This window comes from Polychytrium aggregatum, assembly GCF_025602895.1.
Source record: "Polychytrium aggregatum strain JEL109 chromosome Unknown BJ171scaffold_12, whole genome shotgun sequence".
Lineage (NCBI taxonomy): Eukaryota > Fungi > Chytridiomycota > Chytridiomycetes > Polychytriales > Polychytrium > Polychytrium aggregatum.
Window position 1 is genome coordinate 1007354 of NW_026516214.1, and position 21037 is coordinate 1028390.

At 56.0% G+C, this 21037-nt stretch overlaps 1 protein-coding gene across 1 annotated transcript; it reads right to left on the bottom strand.

Annotated features, from left to right (window-relative positions):
* Positions 1-19205: 19205 nt before the first annotated feature.
* Positions 19206-20103, bottom strand: BJ171DRAFT_567051 (uncharacterized protein; the record flags this gene model as incomplete). The annotated part of the gene is made up of 2 exons (XM_053113447.1): positions 19206-19420; positions 19507-20103. The coding sequence occupies 2 exons, from the start codon at positions 20101-20103 to the stop codon at positions 19397-19399; spliced, it is 621 nt and encodes a 206-aa protein (XP_052968335.1). The 3' UTR covers positions 19206-19396.
* Positions 20104-21037: the final 934 nt, after the last annotated feature.

Genomic DNA, 21037 nt, shown 5'->3' on the forward strand with positions numbered 1-21037 from the left:
CTCAGAGAATAAAGTAGAAGGCACTTTATTTAGTCCTATTTTGAACGCTGAGGTTCGACTACACATCGCGGGGGTCAGGCTATTTATAGACAAGTCCGGACTTGGCAGCGAAGGGCGGCCAAGGGAGGGAAAAGTGGGCGATCGAGCAGGGCGAAGGGGGCGATGCACGAACGAGGGCCGAGAAGGACCACCGAGACAGGCAGAGAACCAAAGCGAGGGAGGCGCAAGCAAAAGCGAAGCACCTGGCAGGAGAAACGTGCAAAGGCGAAGCAATGTGACTCAACGTCCAAGAAGCGGATTGGTCAAGTATAAGGTTGGGGCAAATGCATGCGAGATGAACAAGAGATCGGGGCGGTCAGGCAGGTCATGAGTCACCGGTGGTGGGACACATGACCGGCAGCCGAATTGCAACCAATCGCAGCAAGGCGCGTGCACAAACAAACCGGCGCGTGCGAAGAAGACAAAGGAAGCGGAGCAGCGCGGGGAAACGGAAGTGCGGAAGGAGCGGAAATGGCAGGCAAAAGGCGGAAAATTGGAGGGGAACTGCAAAGCTACACACAAACAAACAGAAAGGCAAAAGAACAGCCAAGTGTGCAGTCAAAGTGGAGAACAAGCAGAAGCTATCCCTAACAGCCTTGGGCAGACAGACAGGCTCACGGCAGAGCCTCACAGGAGAGATCGGAGCGTTGGGCAGACGGCGGGGGCCTTGGGCAGACAGACAGGCTCACGGCAGAGCCTCACAGGAGAGATCGGAGCGTTGGGCAGACGGCGGGGGCCTTGGGCAGACAGACAGGCTCACGGCAGAGCCTCACAGGAGAGATCGGAGCGTTGGGCAGACGGCGGGGGCCTTGGGCAGACAGACAGGCTCACGGCAGAGCCTCACAGGAGAGATCGGAGCGTTGGGCAGACGGCGGGGGCCTTGGGCAGACAGACAGGCTCACGGCAGAGCCTCACAGGAGAGATCGGAGCGTTGGGCAGACGGCGGGGGCCTTGGGCAGACAGACAGGCTCACGGCAGAGCCTCACAGGAGAGATCGGAACGTTGGGCAGACGGCGGGGCCTCAGACAGACAGACAGGCTCACGGCAGAGCCTCACAGGAGAGATCGAAACGTTGGGCAGACGGCGGGGGCCTTGGGCAGACAGACAGGCTCACGGCAGAGCCTCACAGGAGAGATCGGAACGTTGGGCAGACGGCGGGGCCTCAGACAGACAGACAGGCTCACGGCAGAGCCTCACAGGAGAGATCGGAGCGTTGGGCAGACGGCGGGGCCTCGGACAGACAGACAGGCTCACGGCAGAGCCTCACAGGAGAGATCGAAACGTTGGGCAGACGGCGGGGGCCTTGGGCAGACAGACAGGCTCACGGCAGAGCCTCACAGGAGAGATCGGAGCGTTGGGCAGACGGCGGGGGCCTTGGGCAGACAGACAGGCTCACGGCAGAGCCTCACAGGAGAGATCGGAGCGTTGGGCAGACGGCGGGGGCCTTGGGCAGACAGACAGGCTCACGGCAGAGCCTCACAGGAGAGATCGGAACGTTGGGCAGACGGCGGGGGCCTCGGGCAGACAGACAGGAGGAGAGATCGGAACGTTGGGAAAACTGGACGCGAGAGGAGAACCGTCGTTGCCGATGCTACCATGTAGCCAAGGCCACTATATTTTTCCAGATGATCTCCAGCAGAGCAGGGCGAGGGGGCGGCCTTATATGTCCAGCAGCCTGACGCGTTGACGCGCCCAGAGTCATACAGGAGCGCGCCCCATTTCCTTATCCGTTCCCCAGCTACACACACACACACAGTAACCCAGGACTACTCCCTCGATACACTACAATCTTTCCCACGGTGCTACAGCAGTCAGTTCTCATCCGTTCTGGATGAAATCGGTATCGTAAGAAAGCTCTCGCTCACGGCTATACCTCGATTATCCTCAATCGTGTCACACCCACCTGATCGGTCTCCGCCCCGCTCCCGCTTCCTTGCCTGAGTTGATCAAGGCAGCGGTCGAGTACGACGATGCCCTTCATCGTCTCAAGGTCTCCTCCCGTTCCCAACCTCCTCCTCCTTCTTCTCGCTCTGCTCCCCATCACCACCATTCTCCCGCGCATGTTTCTTCTTCCTCCTCTTCTGCACCCACTCCCATGGACCTTGACTCTGTCTCGGTCCGCCCTGCTAAGCTCTCCGACGTCGAGAAAAAGCGACGTCGTGAGCAGGGTCTCTGTTTGTACTGCGGGGAAAAGTCTTGTCCCGGCAGTCGCGATGTTCAGCAGTGCCCGGTTCTGGTCAAACGGAACTCGGGAAATGCCCACAGCCGAGCAGCACCTCGCAAGTAAGCGAGGTGGTCTGTTCGGCGATACGAACATCTTCCCCCTCTGACTCGTCACTATCGGACGATAAGCTTCTTCTTCCGGCCACCCTTGTCGTCATGAGTCTTTCTGGCCCGGTCTCCATCTCCCTTTCTGTTTTCATTGATGATGGATGTTCCGCTCTTGCCCTCATTGATCCTGCCTTTGCGGATCTTCATAAACTATCTCTTATCCCTCTTTCTACTCCTTACTCCGTTTCCCTTGCTGATGGTTCTTCGGCCGGTTTCATTCGCTTCCAAACCGTGCCTTTGACTCTGACCATTGGTTCCCACACCGAGTCGATTTCTTTTCTTGTGACTCGACTCTCCACCACTCCCATCACTCTTGGTCTTCCCTGGATGCGCTTGCATAATCCAGTTGTCAATTGGAAGTCCCTCTCCCTTTCGTTCTCCGATCCCTCTTGCCTTGCTGATGGACACATCCTCGCGGATGTCTCTGCTCCTTCCTTGGACACTTCGTCCGCTTCCGGCACTTCGCCTCCCCCTTCGGGCACTTCGCCTTTGACTCCTCCTCCCTCCGGTCCTTCCCTTACACCGGTCCCCTCCTTTGGCACTTCGCCTTCCCTTTCTTCCCGCCTTGACTCTGCTTCGCTTTCTGAAGAGCCAACGGCTTTATCTTCGCCCGACATTGAGCTCGTTAATGCGGCGAGTCTCCTCCGTCTTGCACGGGAAGACAAGCTCGACATTTTCGCTGCCCAAATGGATATCCGTCCTCCTTCGCCGGAGACGTATCCTACGGTGTCGATAAGGTCCGTGCTCACGACGAAGGTGTATGCCGAGTCTGGCACCCCTGTTGACTCCCGAGGTGTCCCACTCAAATACAATGAGTTTGGCGACGTTTTCAGCCTCAAGTCTGACCCTCCTTCTTCCTTGCCTCCTCACCGTCCGTATGACTTGTCTATTGAGTTTGTACGGACCGAGGATGGAAAGGAACCTCGTTTGCCAAAGCCGGGGAAAGTCTATCCTTTGTCCCCGGCCGAGGAATCTGCTCTTTCGGAGTATCTGACCAACGCCCTCGCACGTGGTTGGATCTCCAAATCCTCTTCTCCCGTTGGTGCTCCCTGCTTCTTCGTGAAGAAGCCCAATGGTGGTCTTCGCCTTTGCGTCGACTACCGGGGCCTCAATGCCATCACGAAGAAGAACCGCTACCCTCTTCCCCTCTTCCAGGATCTTCTTGATAAACTTTCTTCTGCCCGCGTCTTCTCACACCTCGACCTTCCTGATGCTTACCACTTGGTTCGTGTCAAGAAGGGCGATGAGTGGAAGACTGCTTTTGTTTGCAAATCTGGCTCATTTGAGTACAACGTTATCCCCTTTGGTCTTTCGAATGCCCCCGCTGCTTTCCAGTTTTTTATGAACGACATCTTCTCGGACCTCCTTGGTGTCTGTGTTGTCATTTATCTTGACGACATCCTGATCTTCTCAAAAGATTCCCAGGAGCATGAGGAGCATGTTAAGCTTGTTCCTTCTCGCCTTCGTGAACACTCCCTTAAGGTCAATCCGGCCAAGTGTTCTTTTGACCTTTCTGAAGTTGATTTTCTCGGCATGATCATTTCTGCCGATGGCATCAAAATGGACCCTGCCAAGGTCGAGGCCGTTTCTCTTTGGCCTGTTCCCGCTTCTGCTCGCGACATCCAAGTCTTTATTGGTTTCGCAAACTTTTATCGCCGCTTCGTCAAGGACTTTTCTGCACTTGCTCGTCCTTTGACTTCCCTCACCACCAAATCCTCCACCTTCTCTTGGTCTCCCGAGGCCCAAGAGGCTTTTGATTCTCTTAAACGTTCTTTCACTTCCGCACCTATTCTTCGATACTTTGATTTCTCTAAACCCGCTGTCATTGAGCCCGATGCTTCTGACTTTGCTTTGGGTGCCGTCCTTTCCCAGTTTGACCCTGACGGCGCTCTTCACCCCGTTGCTTTTCACTCTCGGCAATTCCGTCCCGCCGAGGTGAATTATGACACTCACGACAAAGAGCTCCTTGCCATTGTCGATTCCTTTACGGCCTGGCGTCATTACTTGATGGCTGCCGATCCTGATCATCCCACTCTTGTATTCTCTGATCATCAGAACCTCACCCGGTTCACTGCCGCTTCCCAACTTTCTCGCCGCCAGTTCCGGTGGGCCCAATTCCTTTCTGACTTTGCTTTCCGCATTTACCACCGCCCTGGTCGCCTCAACACCAAAGCCGATGCTCTCAGTCGCCGTTCTGACTTTGAGATAAAGCCTGGTGACTCCCTCCACTCCACCAACTTCCTTCAGCTGTTCGAGTCTATTTCTCTCGACAGCATCACTGTTATCGGCTCGAATCCCGACTTTCTTTCCGAGATTCGAGCTGCCACCCTTTCTTGTTCCCTTCTTTCTGACTTTAACGCCAAACGTCTTGACGGCGATTACTCCTTCCGTGACGGTCTCCTTTACTTTAAAGACCTGATCGTTGTCCCTTCTCCCGAGCTCCAGCTCAAAGTGTTTGAGCAACGTCACTGCTCCGCTGCCGCTGGTCACTTTGGTCTTGCCAAGACCGTTGAGCTCATCTCCCGGGACTTTCTGTAGGAGATGGTATCTCCGACGCTGTGCTGCGCGTACTGCGCGTACTGCGCGGCGCAGTGGGTCGTGACCTGTGCTGCGCTTTGCGTTTTCACGCACCGCAGGCAGGCCACCGCAGGGTATACCTGCGGGTTGCCCCCGTTCCCCCCGTTTGTCTGGAGTTCGGTTTTATCGTGAATAAACGTAAGTGCTTCCCGAGTTCACCCGTCCGCTAGAGTAGCCTAGCACCGCCCTGTTCTGCCCTGTCCTGTCTTGTCTTGTACCCCCTCCCTCCCCGTCTTGCCCCAACGTCCCAGTAGTGGACGTTACATGGTAGCATCGGAAATCCTCGTCTTGTTTTCGTCCTGTTTGTCCTCTTTCTAGATCCTCAAGCTGGATCCCGCCTCTCTTGCCGACCGACTCTCCTCTCTGTCCCTGGAGCCTGCCCCTGCCATGAGCAACCCCCGCCCACTTCCGGAAGCCTTCCTCAAGACCTTCCGTGCCCCAGTGTTTACTGGGAAGAGCCGCTCCTCCTCGGTGGAGGACTGGCTGCAGCAACTCGAGGACTACCTCGATGCTGCCCAAGTCGCCCCCACCCACCACATCGTCGCCGCCAAGCTCTGCTTAAAGGACCAGGCGTACCGTTGGTACCGCCGCCAAGGGTTCGACGAGCAGAGCGAAGGTGTGTTTGACGACTTCAAGGACCGCCTCCGTCGCCGCTTCGGCAGCCCCAATGCTGAACTCATTGCCCGTGACAAGCTATACTCTCTCGTGCAGCGTGGTTCTGTGACCCGCTACATCGAGGAGTTTGAAGACCTCTCCTCCCAGATTGAGGAGCTGGGCTCTGCTGATGCGATGTACCTCTTCCAGAAGGGCCTCAAGCCCAAGATCAGAGAGTACATCGCCAGCAACCCTGATGCCCGCAAGTCCCTGGACGTGATGATGGACGTTGCCGAGAACCTCGACAACGTCCAGTACCATGGCCGCCAGTTCTACCCGCAGCTGGCAGGCGGCCATCGGTCTCATCACGTCCCAGCCCGTCCGCCTCGCCCGGCCCCGCCCGCAAGACCCATGCCTGAGCCCATGGACGTTGACGTCAACGCCATGGAGGCTCGTGGCCCTCCCCGCTCCCGGTTCCAGCAAGCTGCCACCGTCTCCCCCAAGGACAGACAGAAGCAGGAGGACCTCCGCCATGGTTCCTGCTTCTTCTGTCACCGACCGGGACACCAGGCCAAGGAGTGCCCCATGAAGTCGGGAAACGGCCGACCCTACTAGGTGGCTCTGGAGCCCTAGTAGGAGGCCAACGCCGTGGATTGCTCAATGCAGTCCATGCGTCTCCAGAGGAAGTTCACCTCGCCCCCTCCCCCGAAGGAGAAACAAACCAAGTGTTGTGCGTCGTGCGAGAGGTGCATGGTGGCGCAAGCCGCCTGCCTCTCCACGAACGTGAAGAGAAAACCAAAATTGAAAACCAAAACAAAAAAGAAAATCAAGAACCCTTGAGGGACAGGACCGCCTGTGCCCTCACCCCTGTCAAGTCGTGTGTGTCGGATGCTTCCGACATGTGTCCGCAAGCCGTGGACGTCGTGTGCAATGGCGTGCTGACGCCGCAGGCCCCCGCAATGGCCGAACCCTATCCAAAATGTCCGAGTGGCCGTGATGAAGCCAACCAAGACCAAGTGTCGCCCGTTCCCCCAAGTCAAGTCATGGTGCAGGAGGCTGTGCAGGAGGACCATGAAGAGTCCCTGCTGTACCTCCCTGCCACCGTCCAAGGTCACACCGTCCGAATGATGGTGGACTCTGGAGCAAGCTGCAACTTTGTCAGCAGACGCTTGCTCCAGGAGCTCAACATACATGCAACCAAGAAGAAGTCGCCGATGAGTGTGGCGCTTGCAGACGATCGTGTGCAGCTGTTAGGGATAGCTCCTGCTTGTTCTCCACTTTGACTGCACACTTGGCTATTCTTTTGCCTTTCTGTTTGTTTGTGTGTAGCCTTGCAGTTCCCCTCCGATTTTCCGCCTTTTGCCTGTCTTTTCCGCTCCTTCCGCACTTCCGTTTTCCCGCGCTGCTCCGCTTCCTTTGTCTTCTTCGCACGCGCCGGTTTGTTTGTGCACGCGCCTTGCTGCGATTGGTTGCAATTCGGCTGCCGGTCATGTGTCCCCCCACCGGTGACTCATGACCTGCCTGACCGCCCCGATCTCTTGTTCATCTCGCATGCATTTGCCCCAACCTTATACTTGACCAATCCGCTTCTTGGACGTTGAGTCACATTGCTTCGCCTTTGCACGTTTCTCCTGCCAGGTGCTTCGCTTTTGCTTGCGCCTCTCTCGCTTTGGTTCTCTGCCTGTCTCGGTGGTCCTTCTCGGCCCTCGTTCGTGCATCGCCCCCTTCGCCCTGCTCGATCGCCCACTTTTCCCTCCCTTGGCCGCCCTTCGCTGCCAAGTCCGGACTTGTCTATAAATAGCCTGACCCCCGCGATGTGTAGTCGAACCTCAGCGTTCAAAATAGGACTAAATAAAGTGCCTTCTACTTTATTCTCTGAGTGTTCCTCACGTCTCATTTCGAGACAAGTCTTATCTTGAACGGATCTTTGCTTCCCTCGCTCCCTCTCCGAGTCCACTTCGGACTCTACCCTTGCTTTCCCTGAGCTCACTTCGAGCTCACTTCTTCTTTTGCCGTTGAGTCCCCTTTGGACTCTAACATCATTTTGAACGCTCCCTCTTGGCTTCCCGGCCTTTCTTCTTCTTTCGCCTCTCTTTCCCTACTCGATCCGATGGCTGAGCCTGCTGCACCCCCTGCAGATCTCAATGCGTATCTGGCGCGCATGGAGGAGCGTATGAACGCCCTCATGACCCAGAACGCTGCTCTCCATCGTCAGATCCAAGATCTGCAAGCTCCCGCCGCCGCTCCCCGCCAGGTCTACCAGGTGAACAAGCCCAAGGAGTTCCTAGGTTCCCGCGACGAGACGACGGCCTTCCTCGCCCAGTGCCACCTCGTCTTCCTCGCCGATCCTGCCTTCTTTGCGCCCGAGCGCCAGAAGGTCCTTTATGCCACCTCCTTCCTCCGCGGCGAAGCTTTCAAATGGTACGAGGCCGCCTTTTATATGGCCAACCGCTTCCCGGCTTCCTTCGCGGATTTTGAAGTTGCCCTCAAGTCGACCTTCGGTGAGGACACGGCCTCCTCGCAAGATAAGGCCTTGAACGACCTCAAACGCTTGGTCCAGCTCAAGTCCTGCCAAGCCTTCGCCACCCGCTTCGTCCAACTTGCCGCCCGAGTCCAGACCGACGAACCCACCAAGATGCACTTCTTCAAGGAGGGTTTGAAGTCTGAAGGTCAAGTTCCATTTGATCGGTCTCCGCCCCGCTCCCGCTTCCTTGCCCGAGTTGATCAAGGCAGCGGTCGAGTACGACGATGCCCTCCATCGTCTCAAGGTCTCCTCCCGTTCCCAACCTCCTCCTCCTTCTTCTCGCTCTGCTCCCCATCACCACCATTCTCCCGCGCATGTTTCTTCTTCCTCCTCTTCTGCACCCACTCCCATGGACCTTGACTCTGTCTCGGTCCGCCCTGCTAAGCTCTCCGACGTCGAGAAAAAGCGACGTCGTGAGCAGGGTCTCTGCTTGTACTGCGGGGAAAAGTCTTGTCCCGGCAGTCGCGATGTTCAGCAGTGCCCGGTTCTGGTCAAACGGAACTCGGGAAATGCTCACAGCCGAGCAGCACCTCGCAAGTAAGCGAGGTGGTCTGTTCGGCGATACGAACATCTTCCCCCTCTGACTCGTCACTATCGGACGATAAGCTTCTTCTTCCGGCCACTCTTATCGTCATGAGTCTTTCTGGCCCGGTCTCCATCTCCCTTTCTGTTTTTATTGATGATGGATGTTCCGCTCTTGCCCTCATTGATCCTGCCTTTGCCGATCTCCATAAACTCTCTCTTATCCCTCTTTCTACTCCTTACTCCGTTTCCCTTGCTGATGGTTCTTCGGCCGGTTTCATTCGTTTCCAAACCGCGCCTTTGACTCTGACCATTGGTTCCCACACCGAGTCGATTTCTTTTCTTGTGACTCGACTCTCCACCACTCCCATCACTCTTGGTCTTCCCTGGATGCGCTTGCATAATCCAGTTGTTAATTGGAAGTCCCTCTCCCTTTCATTCTCCGATCCCTCTTGCCTTGCTGATGGACACATCCTCGCGGATGTCTCTGCTTCTTCCTTGGACACTCCGTCCGCTTCCGGCTCCTCGCCTCCCCCTTCGGGCACTTCGCCTTTGACTCCTCCTCCCTCCGGTCCTTCCCTTACACCGGTTCCCTCCTTTGGCACTTCGCCTTCCCTTTCTTCCCGCCTTGACTCTGCTTCGCTTTCTGAAGAGCCAACGGCTTTATCTTCGCCCGACATTGAGCTCGTTAATGCGGCGAGTCTTCTCCGTCTTTGTGATGACCAGCATCACAACGGACCAATGAGATTGTCCCGCATGCTCTCGCCCTCCGCACCAATCATGAGTCCCCACGTGTTTGTTTGCCCCCATGCATGAGCACGCGCCGTTGCCACCCGCGTCTACTGGTTTCCTGCCTCCCCCACCGCTCGGCACATGTCCCCGGGCTGTGCCAAGCCTCTCTCGCTTGCACACCAGCCACTCTCGCACCCCCTTCTCGCTTCTCTGTGATGCTCCACCCTTCTCGCCCACTTTTGCCCCTCGACCTTCTCCCGGTCTATAAATAGCCCTGCATGTCTGAGCCTATGTTGAACACCAGTTCGAACAAAACTTGTTCTTTGGTGTTCGGGGCTAAAAGCTAATAAAGCTCATACCAAGCACTTGGTCTTCGTCCTTGCGCTTGTTCACTCCTTACACTTTGTTCGAACTCTCTTCTACTGATACCACCTGCTTGGTATCTTCCGCTCCTAGCCCCGCCCCTTTCCTAGTCCTGTCCGAACCTCAAGCACACTTGTGTCTGAGCCCTCTTCGCTCTCCTGTTCTTGAACCTCCTCGCTTTTTTTTTTTTTCCCAGTCCCAGTCCCAGTCCCGCCATGGATCCTGCCCTCGTGGACCGCCTCCGTGCCTTGGAGGCCGAGCTCGCCGAGCTCCGGACAGCTCGCGATGCTCCTGCCGCTGGGTACAGCGTGCAGATGCCGGACCGTTACGACGGTAACCGGCAAGGGTTCCGGGCATTCGTAAATCAGTGCAAACTGTATATACGAATGCAGCCCCACCGGTTCCCTGCTGACCCGATTAAGGTCGGATTCGTCATTAGTCTGCTCACTGGACCGGCTCTCCAGTGGGCGACTCCGATGCTTGAGATGGGTGATCCCCGACTCAACTCTTTTGGCGATTTCCTAGAACGCTTTTCCAAAGTGTTTGACGACCCTGATCGGGCCAGGACTGCCGAGTCAGTGATCACCACACTGTCTCAGGGCAACCGCCCGTGCGCAGTCTATGCATCCGAGTTCCTTCGTATTGCCGCCGATACGACTTGGAACGACGGTGCAAAGATCTCGTTCTTCCGACTTGGCTTGTCGGATGATGTCAGAGACGAACTTTCGCGAGTTCGCCCTCTGCCACGAGATCTGGAGGAGTACATCGAGCTTTGTAACGAGCTCGATGCACGAATCCGCGAGCGCCGTCAAGAGCGCCGAAGCACGCCTGCCCGCTACCGGTCTTCCCAGTTCGCCTTTGGTTCCGCCTCCGCTGCCGTTCCCGCCATCGCTCCCGCGCCCGTCCTCGCTCCGCCGCACCCCTCCTACATTGTTTCCGAGCCCATGCAAGTGGACTCTGCCGTCTCTGGACCCCTGACCGCCGAGGAGAAACAACGCCGCCGCCGCTTTGGACTCTGCCTGTACTGTGGCAAGAAGGGCCACTTGGTACGAAACTGCCCCGTCAAGTTTGGATCTACCAGAGCTACCGGACCGCCCCCTGGACCTCCCGGCCCGAGGATCATCCGCACCATCGTTTACGAAGATGGAGAAGTGCAAGACTTCAGTTCGGGAAACGACCAGGCCCGGTTCTAAGTGAAGGCCTTGAACCGGAGCCGTGCCCACCGCCTTCCGAAAGTGAAGACATTGGTAAGGTGCCTTTGGTAAGTACTGGGGAAGCAGTGATGTGCGGACAGCTTCGCCTTGCCTCTGGACCGGCGGACACTCTCAGCTCTGGCATAGTACCCGTGGCACCTCTGGTGTCACTGGGAACTGCACCTCATCCACAGGTGCAAATACCTGAGCTGTCCTGCCAACCCTCGGCAAAGTTAACTGTCTGTGCTAGCCGCAACCCTGGTGCCGAAGCTGGTACCGAACCAAAGTCTTGTGTTTCGTCTGTTCGTCGTTGCTCGTTGGTTGTTCCCGTCGCTGTTCGTCTTCCTTCTGGTGATTCTCTGTCGTGCGAAGGACTTGTCGATTCTGGTGCCTCTGGCAACTTTATCGACGAGGACTTTGTTGCTCGACACTCTGTCCCCACCTGCTCCAAGGCTTCGCCCTTGGCAGTGGAAGGCGTGGATGGTAAGCCGCTGTCGTCTGGCCCCATCCTCCGCGAGACTGCTCCACTCGAGGTGATTCTCGGGGACGTCTCGCAACGCCTTCGGTTCGATGTGATCAGGTCTCCACATCAACCACTTATCCTTGGCTTTCCTTGGTTGCGCACCGCCGAGCCCAAGATTGTCTGGTCTCGCGGTCTTCTTTGTCTCCCTCCTTCTGTTGATTCCGACCCCTCTCCATGCACTACTTCTCTTTCGTCTTGCTCCACTTCCTCCAATGTCACTCCCCTTCTTGATGATTCCACTCCTTTGATTGATCTAAGCTCCTCTCCTACGCTCCCACCTTCGTCTTCCCCTTCTTGTCTTGTTCCTCCCGAACCCCTTCGCTCTTCCCAAACCCCTTCTTCTGTTGTCAGTTCTCTTTCCCTCCTTGATGTACCTCCTCCTGTTGTTTGTTCTTCGGACATTGTTCAGAATAAAGTAACCGTCGAACATTATTCTGACCTTGTCCACGCCCCTCCTCTCAGCTCGGACGCTCCTCTCCGCGTCTGCAGCATTGATTACCGCTCGATGCGCGAGTCTTTGGATGCATGCAGGCATGGAACGCAACCCCTGACCATCTTTCAGGTCCATGTCCTGCCCACTGACGAGCCGAGCACTGCGACTGTCGAAGTGCCTGCGGAGTACAAGGACTTCCTGTCTGTTTTCTCTAAACAGGAAGCTGACTCCTTGCCTCCGCATCGCCCTTATGACTGCCCCATTGACTTGGAGCCGGGCAAGTCGCCAAAGTTCGGGCCTCTGTACTCACTGTCCGAGCCCGAACTTCACGCTCTGCGTGACTATCTCGACGAGAATCTTGCCAAGGGATTCGTTCGTCCTTCGTCGTCCCCAGCAGGCTCACCAATCCTCTTCGTCAAGAAGAAGGACGGCTCACTTCGTCTTTGCGTTGACTACCGCGCACTGAACGGTATCACGGTAAAGAACCGTTACCCTTTACCGCTGATCGGCGAGCTGCTGGACCGACTTCGAGGCGCGAAGGTGTTCACTAAGCTGGACCTTCGTGGAGCCTACAATCTGCTGCGCATCCGCTCCGGGGACGAGTGGAAGACAGCTTTCCGTACTCGATATGGGCACTTCGAGTACTTGGTGATGCCCTTTGGGCTCACCAACGCGCCAGCGACGTTCCAGCACTTCATCAACGACGTCCTGCGCACCGAGTTGGACCAGTTCGCAATTGCGTATCTTGACGATATCTTGATCTACAGTGCTGATCCGTCGCAGCATGTAGAGCACGTCAAGCAGGTCCTCTCGAAGCTCCGAGCTGCAAAGCTGTATTGCAAGCTGGAGAAGTGCGAGTTCTCCAAAACCTCGGTCTCGTTCCTTGGTTTCATGGTCTCGCCCGAGGGCATCGGTATGGAGCGATCCAAGCTCTCTGCGATCTTGGATTGGCCCATACCGCGCAACATCTCGGATCTTCGATCCTTTGTCGGGTTTGCGAACTTCTATCGACGCTTCATCGATGGATACGCAAAGATCGCGGGGCCCATGACTCGGCTCTTCCGGAAGACGCATGGCTTCCAGTGGTCCCGCGAAGCCGATAAAGCATTCAGATCCTTGAAGGATGCCTTCGTTTCGGAGCCCGTTCTGGTGCATCCGGACCCATCCAAGCCGTTCGTCGTAGAGTCAGATGCGTCGGACTTTGCGCTTGGATGCGTGCTCTCCCAGCGGGGTGCTGATGATCGCCTTCATCCTTGCTCGTTCCATTCGCGGACACTCTCGAATGCTGAACGTAACTACAGCATATACGAGAAAGAGCTGTTGGCGATCAAGGAGGCTTTCGAGGCGTGGCGACACTACCTCGAAGGCGCCCAGCATCCCGTTGCCGTTCTGACCGATCACAAGAACTTGGAGTACCTGGCAACGGCTCGCATCCTAAACCAGCGTCATGCACGGTGGTCCCAGTTCTTGTCTCGGTTCGACATCCGCATCCAGTACCGTCCTGGTGCGAGGAACGGCAAGGCCGATGCCCTGTCTCGTCGCTCGGACTACATCCCTTCGTCGGCCTCCGTGTCGAGGGATCCGCCTCTGCTTCTCGATCCTGCCGCGGTGATACGCGTGCTCCGAAGCAGAGACGCCCGCTCTTCGGTTGCAAGTCGCAGTGACCCTGTGGATTTGCTGCAGCTCATAGCCGAAGAGCAGGCTCGGGATCCCGGTCTAGACAAATACCGTCGTGACCCGAAGTTCGTCTGGAATGGCCAGTACCTCACCTTCCAGAACAGGATTGTGGTCCCAGAGTCGTGCCGAGTTCCGGCGCTCAAGTCGTGCCATGACCCAGTCGCTGTGGGTCATCCAGGCATCCGACGGACTCTGGCTCTGGTATCGCGACAGTTTTGGTGGCAAACCTATCGGAAAGATGTCAAAGAGTACGTCTCGACGTGCGACACCTGTGCACGCTCGAAAGCTCCGCGACACAAGCCGTTTGGGTTCCTGTTGCCACTCCAGACAGCCGATCGACCCTGGGGGACACTGACCATGGACTTTATCACTGATCTGCCAAAGTCCAAGGGTCACACCTGCATCTTTGTGGTGGTATGCAGCCTCACAAAGATGGCACACTTTATGTCCTGGCGTTCACTGCCGTCGGCGGAGGAGACTGCGTCACTGTTCCTCGACAATGTCTTTCGTCTCCATGGCCTCCCCGACACAGTGGTTTCAGACCGAGGAAGTCAGTTCACCTCTCGGTTCTGGAAGGCACTCTGCACGCAGCTCGGGATCCAAACCAGTCTGTCCACGGCCTTCCATCCCCAGACCGATGGACAGACTGAGAGGGTCAACCAGGTCATCAACCAATACCTGCGCTGTTACACGTCGTATCAGCAAGATGACTGGGCCGAGCTGCTGCCGTTGGCCGAGTTCTCTTACAATAACCTCGAGAACTCGTCAACACATGCCTCGCCATTCTTGGCAACCTATGGGTTCCACCCAAGGTTCGAAGTCCCCGTTGTCGCTGGCGGCCCTGATGTTCCCTCTGCCACGGAGAGGGTTGAACATCTCCAGCGGAACCTGGCACTGTTGAAGGAGAATCTTGAGAAGGCAAAGTCTGACTACAAGCACTTCTCAGATCTCCGGAGGTCCCAGGCTCCCGACTTGCGTCCGGGCGATCAAGTCTGGGTGCTGACTCGTAACATCAGCACCACTCGCCCAAGCAAGAAGCTGGATTACCAGAGGATTGGACCATTCACCATCCTCGAGGCCGTCGGGACATTGGCTTTCCGCCTGGACTTGCCAAAGGACATAAAGGTGCACCCGGTGTTCCATGTGTCTCTTCTTGAGCCCTACAAGAAGAACTCGCTTCCGGGTCGGGTGCAAGCGCCGCCCCCTGCGGTGGTCATCGATGGGAACTTGGAGTGGGAGGTCGAAGAGATCTTAGACTCCAAGTTCGTGCGCGGAAAGCTGCACTATCTCATCGATTGGAAAGGCTACCCGGTCACCGATCGAAGTTGGGAGCCCGCCGACATTGTCTTTGCCCCAACGGTGGCCGCGGAGTACCACCGACGCTACCCAGACAAGCCTGGCCCCAGGAGAACTCAAGATGGAACACGCCGTAGTTTAAGGAGGAGATAGTGTGATGACCAGCATCACAACGGACCAATGAGATTGTCCCGCATGCTCTCGCCCTCCGCACCAATCATGAGTCCCCACGTGTTTGTTTGCCCCCATGCATGAGCACGCGCCGTTGCCACCCGCGTCTACTGGTTTCCTGCCTCCCCCACCGCTCGGCACATGTCCCCGGGCTGTGCCAAGCCTCTCTCGCTTGCACACCAGCCACTCTCGCACCCCCTTCTCGCTTCTCTGTGATGCTCCACCCTTCTCGCCCACTTTTGCCCCTCGACCTTCTCCCGGTCTATAAATAGCCCTGCATGTCTGAGCCTATGTTGAACACCAGTTCGAACAAAACTTGTTCTTTGGTGTTCGGGGCTAAAAGCTAATAAAGCTCATACCAAGCACTTGGTCTTCGTCCTTGCGCTTGTTCACTCCTTACAGTCTTGCACGGGAAGACAAGCTCGACATTTTCGCTGCCCAAATGGATATCCGTCCTCCTTCGCCGGAGACGTATCCTACGGTGTCGATAAGGTCCGTGCTCACGACGAAGGTGTATGCCGAGTCTGGCACCCCTGTTGACTCTCGAGGTGTCCCACTCAAATACAATGAGTTTGGCGACGTTTTCAGCCTCAAGTCTGACCCTCCTTCTTCCTTGCCTCCTCATCGTCCGTATGACTTGTCTATTGAGTTTGTACGGACCGAGGATGGAAAGGAACCTCGTTTGCCAAAGCCGGGGAAAGTCTATCCTTTGTCCCCGGCCGAGGAATCTGCTCTTTCGGAGTATCTGACCAACGCCCTCGCACGTGGTTGGATCTCCAAATCCTCTTCTCCCGTTGGTGCTCCCTGCTTCTTCGTGAAGAAGCCCAATGGTGGTCTTCGCCTTTGCGTCGACTACCGAGGCCTCAATGCCATCACGAAGAAGAACCGTTACCCACTTCCCCTCTTCCAGGATCTTCTGGATAAACTTTCTTCTGCCCGCGTCTTCTCACACCTCGACCTTCCTGATGCTTACCACTTGGTTCGTGTCAAGAAGGGCGATGAGTGGAAGACTGCTTTTGTTTGCAAATCTGGCTCATTTGAGTACAATGTTATCCCCTTTGGTCTTTCGAATGCCCCCGCTGCTTTTCAGTTTTTTATGAACGACATCTTCTCGGACCTCCTTGGTGTCTGTGTTGTCATTTATCTTGACGACATCCTGATCTTCTCAAAAGATCCCCAGGAGCATGAGGAGCATGTTAAGCTTGTTCTCTCTCGCCTTCGTGAACACTCCCTTAAGGTCAATCCGGCCAAGTGTTCTTTTGACCTTTCTGAAGTTGACTTTCTCGGCATGATCATTTCTGCCGATGGCATCAAAATGGACCCTGCCAAGGTCGAGGCCGTTTCCCTTTGGCCTGTTCCCTCTTCTGCTCGCGATATCCAAGTCTTTATTGGTTTCGCAAACTTTTACCGCCGCTTCGTCAAGGACTTTTCCGCACTTGCTCGTCCTTTGACTTCCCTCACTACCAAATCCTCCACCTTCTCTTGGTCTCCCGAGGCCCAAGAGGCTTTTGATTCTCTTAAACTTTCCTTCACTTCCGCACCTATTCTTCGATACTTTGATTTCTCTAAACCCGCTGTCATCGAGCCCGATGCTTCTGACTTTGCTCTGGGTGCCGTCCTTTCCCAGTTTGACCCTGACGGCGCTCTTCACCCCGTTGCTTTTCACTCTCGGCAATTCCGTCCCGCCGAGGTGAATTATGACACCCACGACAAAGAGCTCCTTGCTATTGTCGATTCCTTTACTGCCTGGCGTCATTACTTGATGGCTGCCGACCCCGATCATCCCACTCTTGTCTTCTCTGATCACCAGAACCTCACCCGGTTCACTGCCGCTTCCCAACTTTCTCGCCGCCAGTTCCGGTGGGCCCAATTCCTTTCTGACTTTGCTTTTCGCATTTACCACCGCCCTGGTCGCCTCAACACCAAAGCCGACGCTCTCAGTCGCCGTTCTGACTTTGAGATAAAGCCTGGTGACTCCCTCCACTCCACCAACTTCCTTCAGCTGTTCGAGTCTATTTCTCTCGACAGCATCACCGTTATCGGCTCGAACCCCGACTTTCTTTCCGAGATTCGAGCGGCCACCCTTTCTTGTTCCCTTCTTTCTGATTTTAACGCCAAACGTCTTGATGGCGATTACTCCTTCCGTGACGGTCTCCTTTACTTTAAAGACCTGATCGTTGTCCCTTCCCCCGAGCTCCAGCTCAAAGTGTTTGAGCAACGTCACTGCTCCGCTGCCGCTGGTCACTTTGGTCTTGCCAAGACCGTTGAGCTCATCTCCCGGGACTTTCACTGGCCCCGGCTTCGTAAGTCTGTGCGTCGCTTCATTGCTAATTGTGAAGCGTGCCAGCGAGCCAAGCCGTCCCGTCACTCCCCTTATGGTTTACTTCACCCTCTCCCCGTTCCTTCCGAACGTTGGTGGGACCTGTCGATGGACTTCATCACGGATCTCCCACCTTCGAACGGCTTTGACTCGATCTTCGTGGTTAAGGACCGCCTGTCCAAACAAGCACACTTTGTGCCCACCACGAAGACGGTTACAGGCGAGCAAACCGCCGAACTCTTCCTCTCCCACATCTTCCGCTTGCATGGTTGTCCCCGGTCTATTGTTTCGGACCGAGGAACTCAGTTTACTTCGGCCTTCTGGAGGCGCTTCAATGAGCTTCTGAAGACGAAGATTTCCCTTTCTTCTGCCTTCCACCCCGAGACCGACGGTTCGACCGAGGTTCTCAACCAGGTCATCGAGCAGTATTTGCGTATCCATTGCAATTACCTGCAAGACGACTGGACCCTTCACCTTCCCCTTTCCGAGTTCACTTACAACAACTCGGAAAACACCTCCACTGGCATGACTCCCTTCTTTGCAGTCCATGGCCATCACCCCATTTTCGATCCCTCTATCATCCGTGATCCCTCTGTTGTGCCCTCTGCCGAAGAACGTGTCGACCGACTTCAGACCGTTCTCGAGGATCTCAAGGCCAATCTCCGGGTTGCCCAAGAGTCCTACACTGTGCAGGCCAACAAATCCCGTCTCCCCACCCCCGACATCTCCGTTGGCGACCTCGTTTTTCTTGATCGTCGCCACATCCGCACCCTTCGTCCCTCCAACAAGCTTGACCAGAAAAAGCTTGGCCCCTTTAAAGTCCTTCGCCGCATCAACCCCGTTGCCTTTGAACTTAAACTCCCTTCCACACTCAAAGTCCACCCCGTCTTTCATGTATCCCTCCTTGAACCCCGAACGAAGGACATTGTTCCCGAGTTCACACAACCTGAACCACCTCCCATTCTTGTTGACTCCCAGGAAGAGTTTGAGGTCGAGACTGTTCTCGATTCTCGGCTCTTCCGCGGTCGCTTACAGTACTTGGTTCAGTGGAAGGGTTATCCCGAGACTGACCGGTCTTGGGAGCCCGCTGCCAATGTTTCCCACGCCACTGATCTTGTTGCTGATTTCCACCTTCGCTATCCCTCAAAGCCGAAGGCGACGCCCGGAGTTCGTCGCTAAGGAAGGGGATGATGTTAGGGATAGCTCCTGCTTGTTCTCCACTTTGACTGCACACTTGGCTGTTCTTTAGCCTTTCTGTTTGTTTGTGTGTAGCCTTGCAGTTCCCCTCCAATTTTCCGCCCTTTGCCTGCCATTTCCGCCCATTCCGCACTTCCGTTTCCCCGCGCTGCTCCGCTTCCTTTGTCTTCTTCGCACGCGCCGGTTTGTTTGTGCACGCGCCTTGCTGCGATTGGTTGCAATTCGGCTGCCGGTCATGTGTCCCCCCACCGGTGACTCATGACCTGCCTGACCACCCCAAACCCTCGCCTATCTTGCATGCGTTCGCCCCAATCTGTTCTTTGACCAATCCGCTTCTTGGACGTTGAGTCACATTGCTTCGCTTTTGCACGTTTCTCCTGCCAGGTGCTTCGCTTTTGCTTGCGCCTCTCTCGCTTTGGTTCTCTACCTGTCTCGGTGGTCCTTCTCGGCCCTCGTTCGTGCATCGCCCCCTTCGCCCTGCTCGATCGCCCACTTTTCCCTCCCTTGGCCGCCCTTCGCTGCCAAGTCCGGACTTATCTATAAATAGCCTGACCCCCGCGATGTGTAGTCGAACCTCAGCGTTCAAAATAGGACTAAATAAAGTGCCTTCTACTTTATTCTCTGAGTGTTCCTCACGTCTCATTTCGAGACAAGTCTTATCTTGAACGGATCTTTGCTTCCCTCGCTCCCTCTCCGAGTCCACTTCGGACTCTACCCTTGCTTTCCCTGAGCTCACTTCGAGCTCACTTCTTCTTTTGCCGTTGAGTCCCCTTTGGACTCTAACATCCTCTCGGCGAAGCGGGCCTCGTCCTCGAGTTCTTGCCTGCGGAGGTCGCAGTCGATGGCAGCTTCTACGATCTCGGCCAGGTTCCCGGCCCGGATAAGGTGTGTTGGAAGGAGTTCCCTAATCTTGGGGTTGAGACCTTCCCTGAAGGTCAGGCACAGGAGATGTTCAGGCCAAGGGGGGGTGAGTTCTCGGCGCAGGAGGTTGAAACGAGTGATGTAGTTAGCTACAGTGCTGGTCTGCTTAATTGACTTGAGGTCTCGGGAGACTTGATCCAGGTGGTTATTGGGCAGGAAGGTTTCTTGAAGTTGGGTACAGAGAGCTTCAAACGGCATATCTTCAAACCCGTAGTCATCAACCATCGGTGCGAACAAGCTGAAGGCGTCTCCCTTCAGAAGGGAGAGGGGGTGGACCACCTTCTCGCGATCGTTCGAGAACCGTCGGGGCTGGTTGAAGAAATACAATTTGAGCTGTCTCAGGAAGGGTTTGAGCTGGGAGGCATCGCTTCCTGAGAAGGGAGAGGGCGCCTCGATCGGCGAGGGGTCTGAGGCTTGGCTCCTGGGTGTTTCTGCTCTCTCGAGCACTTCGATACGGCGTTGTAGGGACCCGATCGTCCCTTTTAGCTCCTCGAGCTGTTCCATTAGTTCGATGCAAAGTTCTTCGGAGGCAGACATGCGCTTCTGCCTCTCACCTCTGTTTCCTTCGGTCTCCGGGTCATCACGATGGCCTGTGGCCCTGGTCGTGGAGTCGGCGGTGGCTGGGGTATCGGGTGTCTCCCGATCCTCCGGTCGTGCGGCGTTCTTCTGGTTTCTGGTCTCGGGTGGCATAATGGCGGATGGTACTAGTCTTGATTTCGGAGGGTACCCACAGCAAGTGGTATCTCGCTATGAAGTTATGATTATTCTCGGGCAAAGGCCTGTGGGTCCCTGCTGCGATCCGTGGAGTGGTGCAACTGGACAAGATAACGAGAGACGAGGGTGCAAGCACGTATGGAGGGGGTTCAGGCCCTTTATAGGCCAAGAAAGGAAAGGAGCCTTGCCCTTGGCTGCGCAGGACGTGACAAAATCCTCCACCTTCTCTTGGTCTCCCGAGGCCCATGTGAGGAGTGAACAAGCGCAAGGACGAAGACCAAGTGCTTGGTATGAGCTTTATTAGCTTTTAGCCCCGAACACCAAAGAACAAGTTTTGTTCGAACTGGTGTTCAACATAGGCTCAGACATGCAGAGCTATTTATAGACCGGGAGAAGGTCGAGGGGCAAAAGTGGGCGAGAAGGGTGGAGCATTACAGAGAAGCGAGAAGGGGGTGCGAGAGTGGCTGGTGTGCAAGCGAGAGAGGCTTGGCACAGCCCGGGGACATGTGCCGAGCGGTGGGGGAGGCAGGAAACCTGTCAGATCACGGGATCAAGAGGAAGTCAAAAGAAGAAGAATAGAGAATATGTTTTATTGATCTTAGCGAGGCTAGTGTGACGAACCGGCGTGTTCGTCACATAGCGCGTGCACGCAGACTGAGCGACGCAGCGTGGGAACCTCGACCCGGTTCCCCGCACCGACTCTTGCTGGGCCCAAACTATAAAAGGCGCCATCCCCGTCGCCCGAGAGGCCCAGCAAGAGGAATCACCTGTATTCTCCGCCTTGCCCTGCGTCGTTCGCCAAATAAACGACCGTCTCCAGTCCCCGTCCCCCCGATCCCGTCCTGCTTCCGCCCTGCCGTCGCCTCGCTTCCGTCCTGCCTTCGCTCGAGCCTCGCCCGCCGTTCCGTCC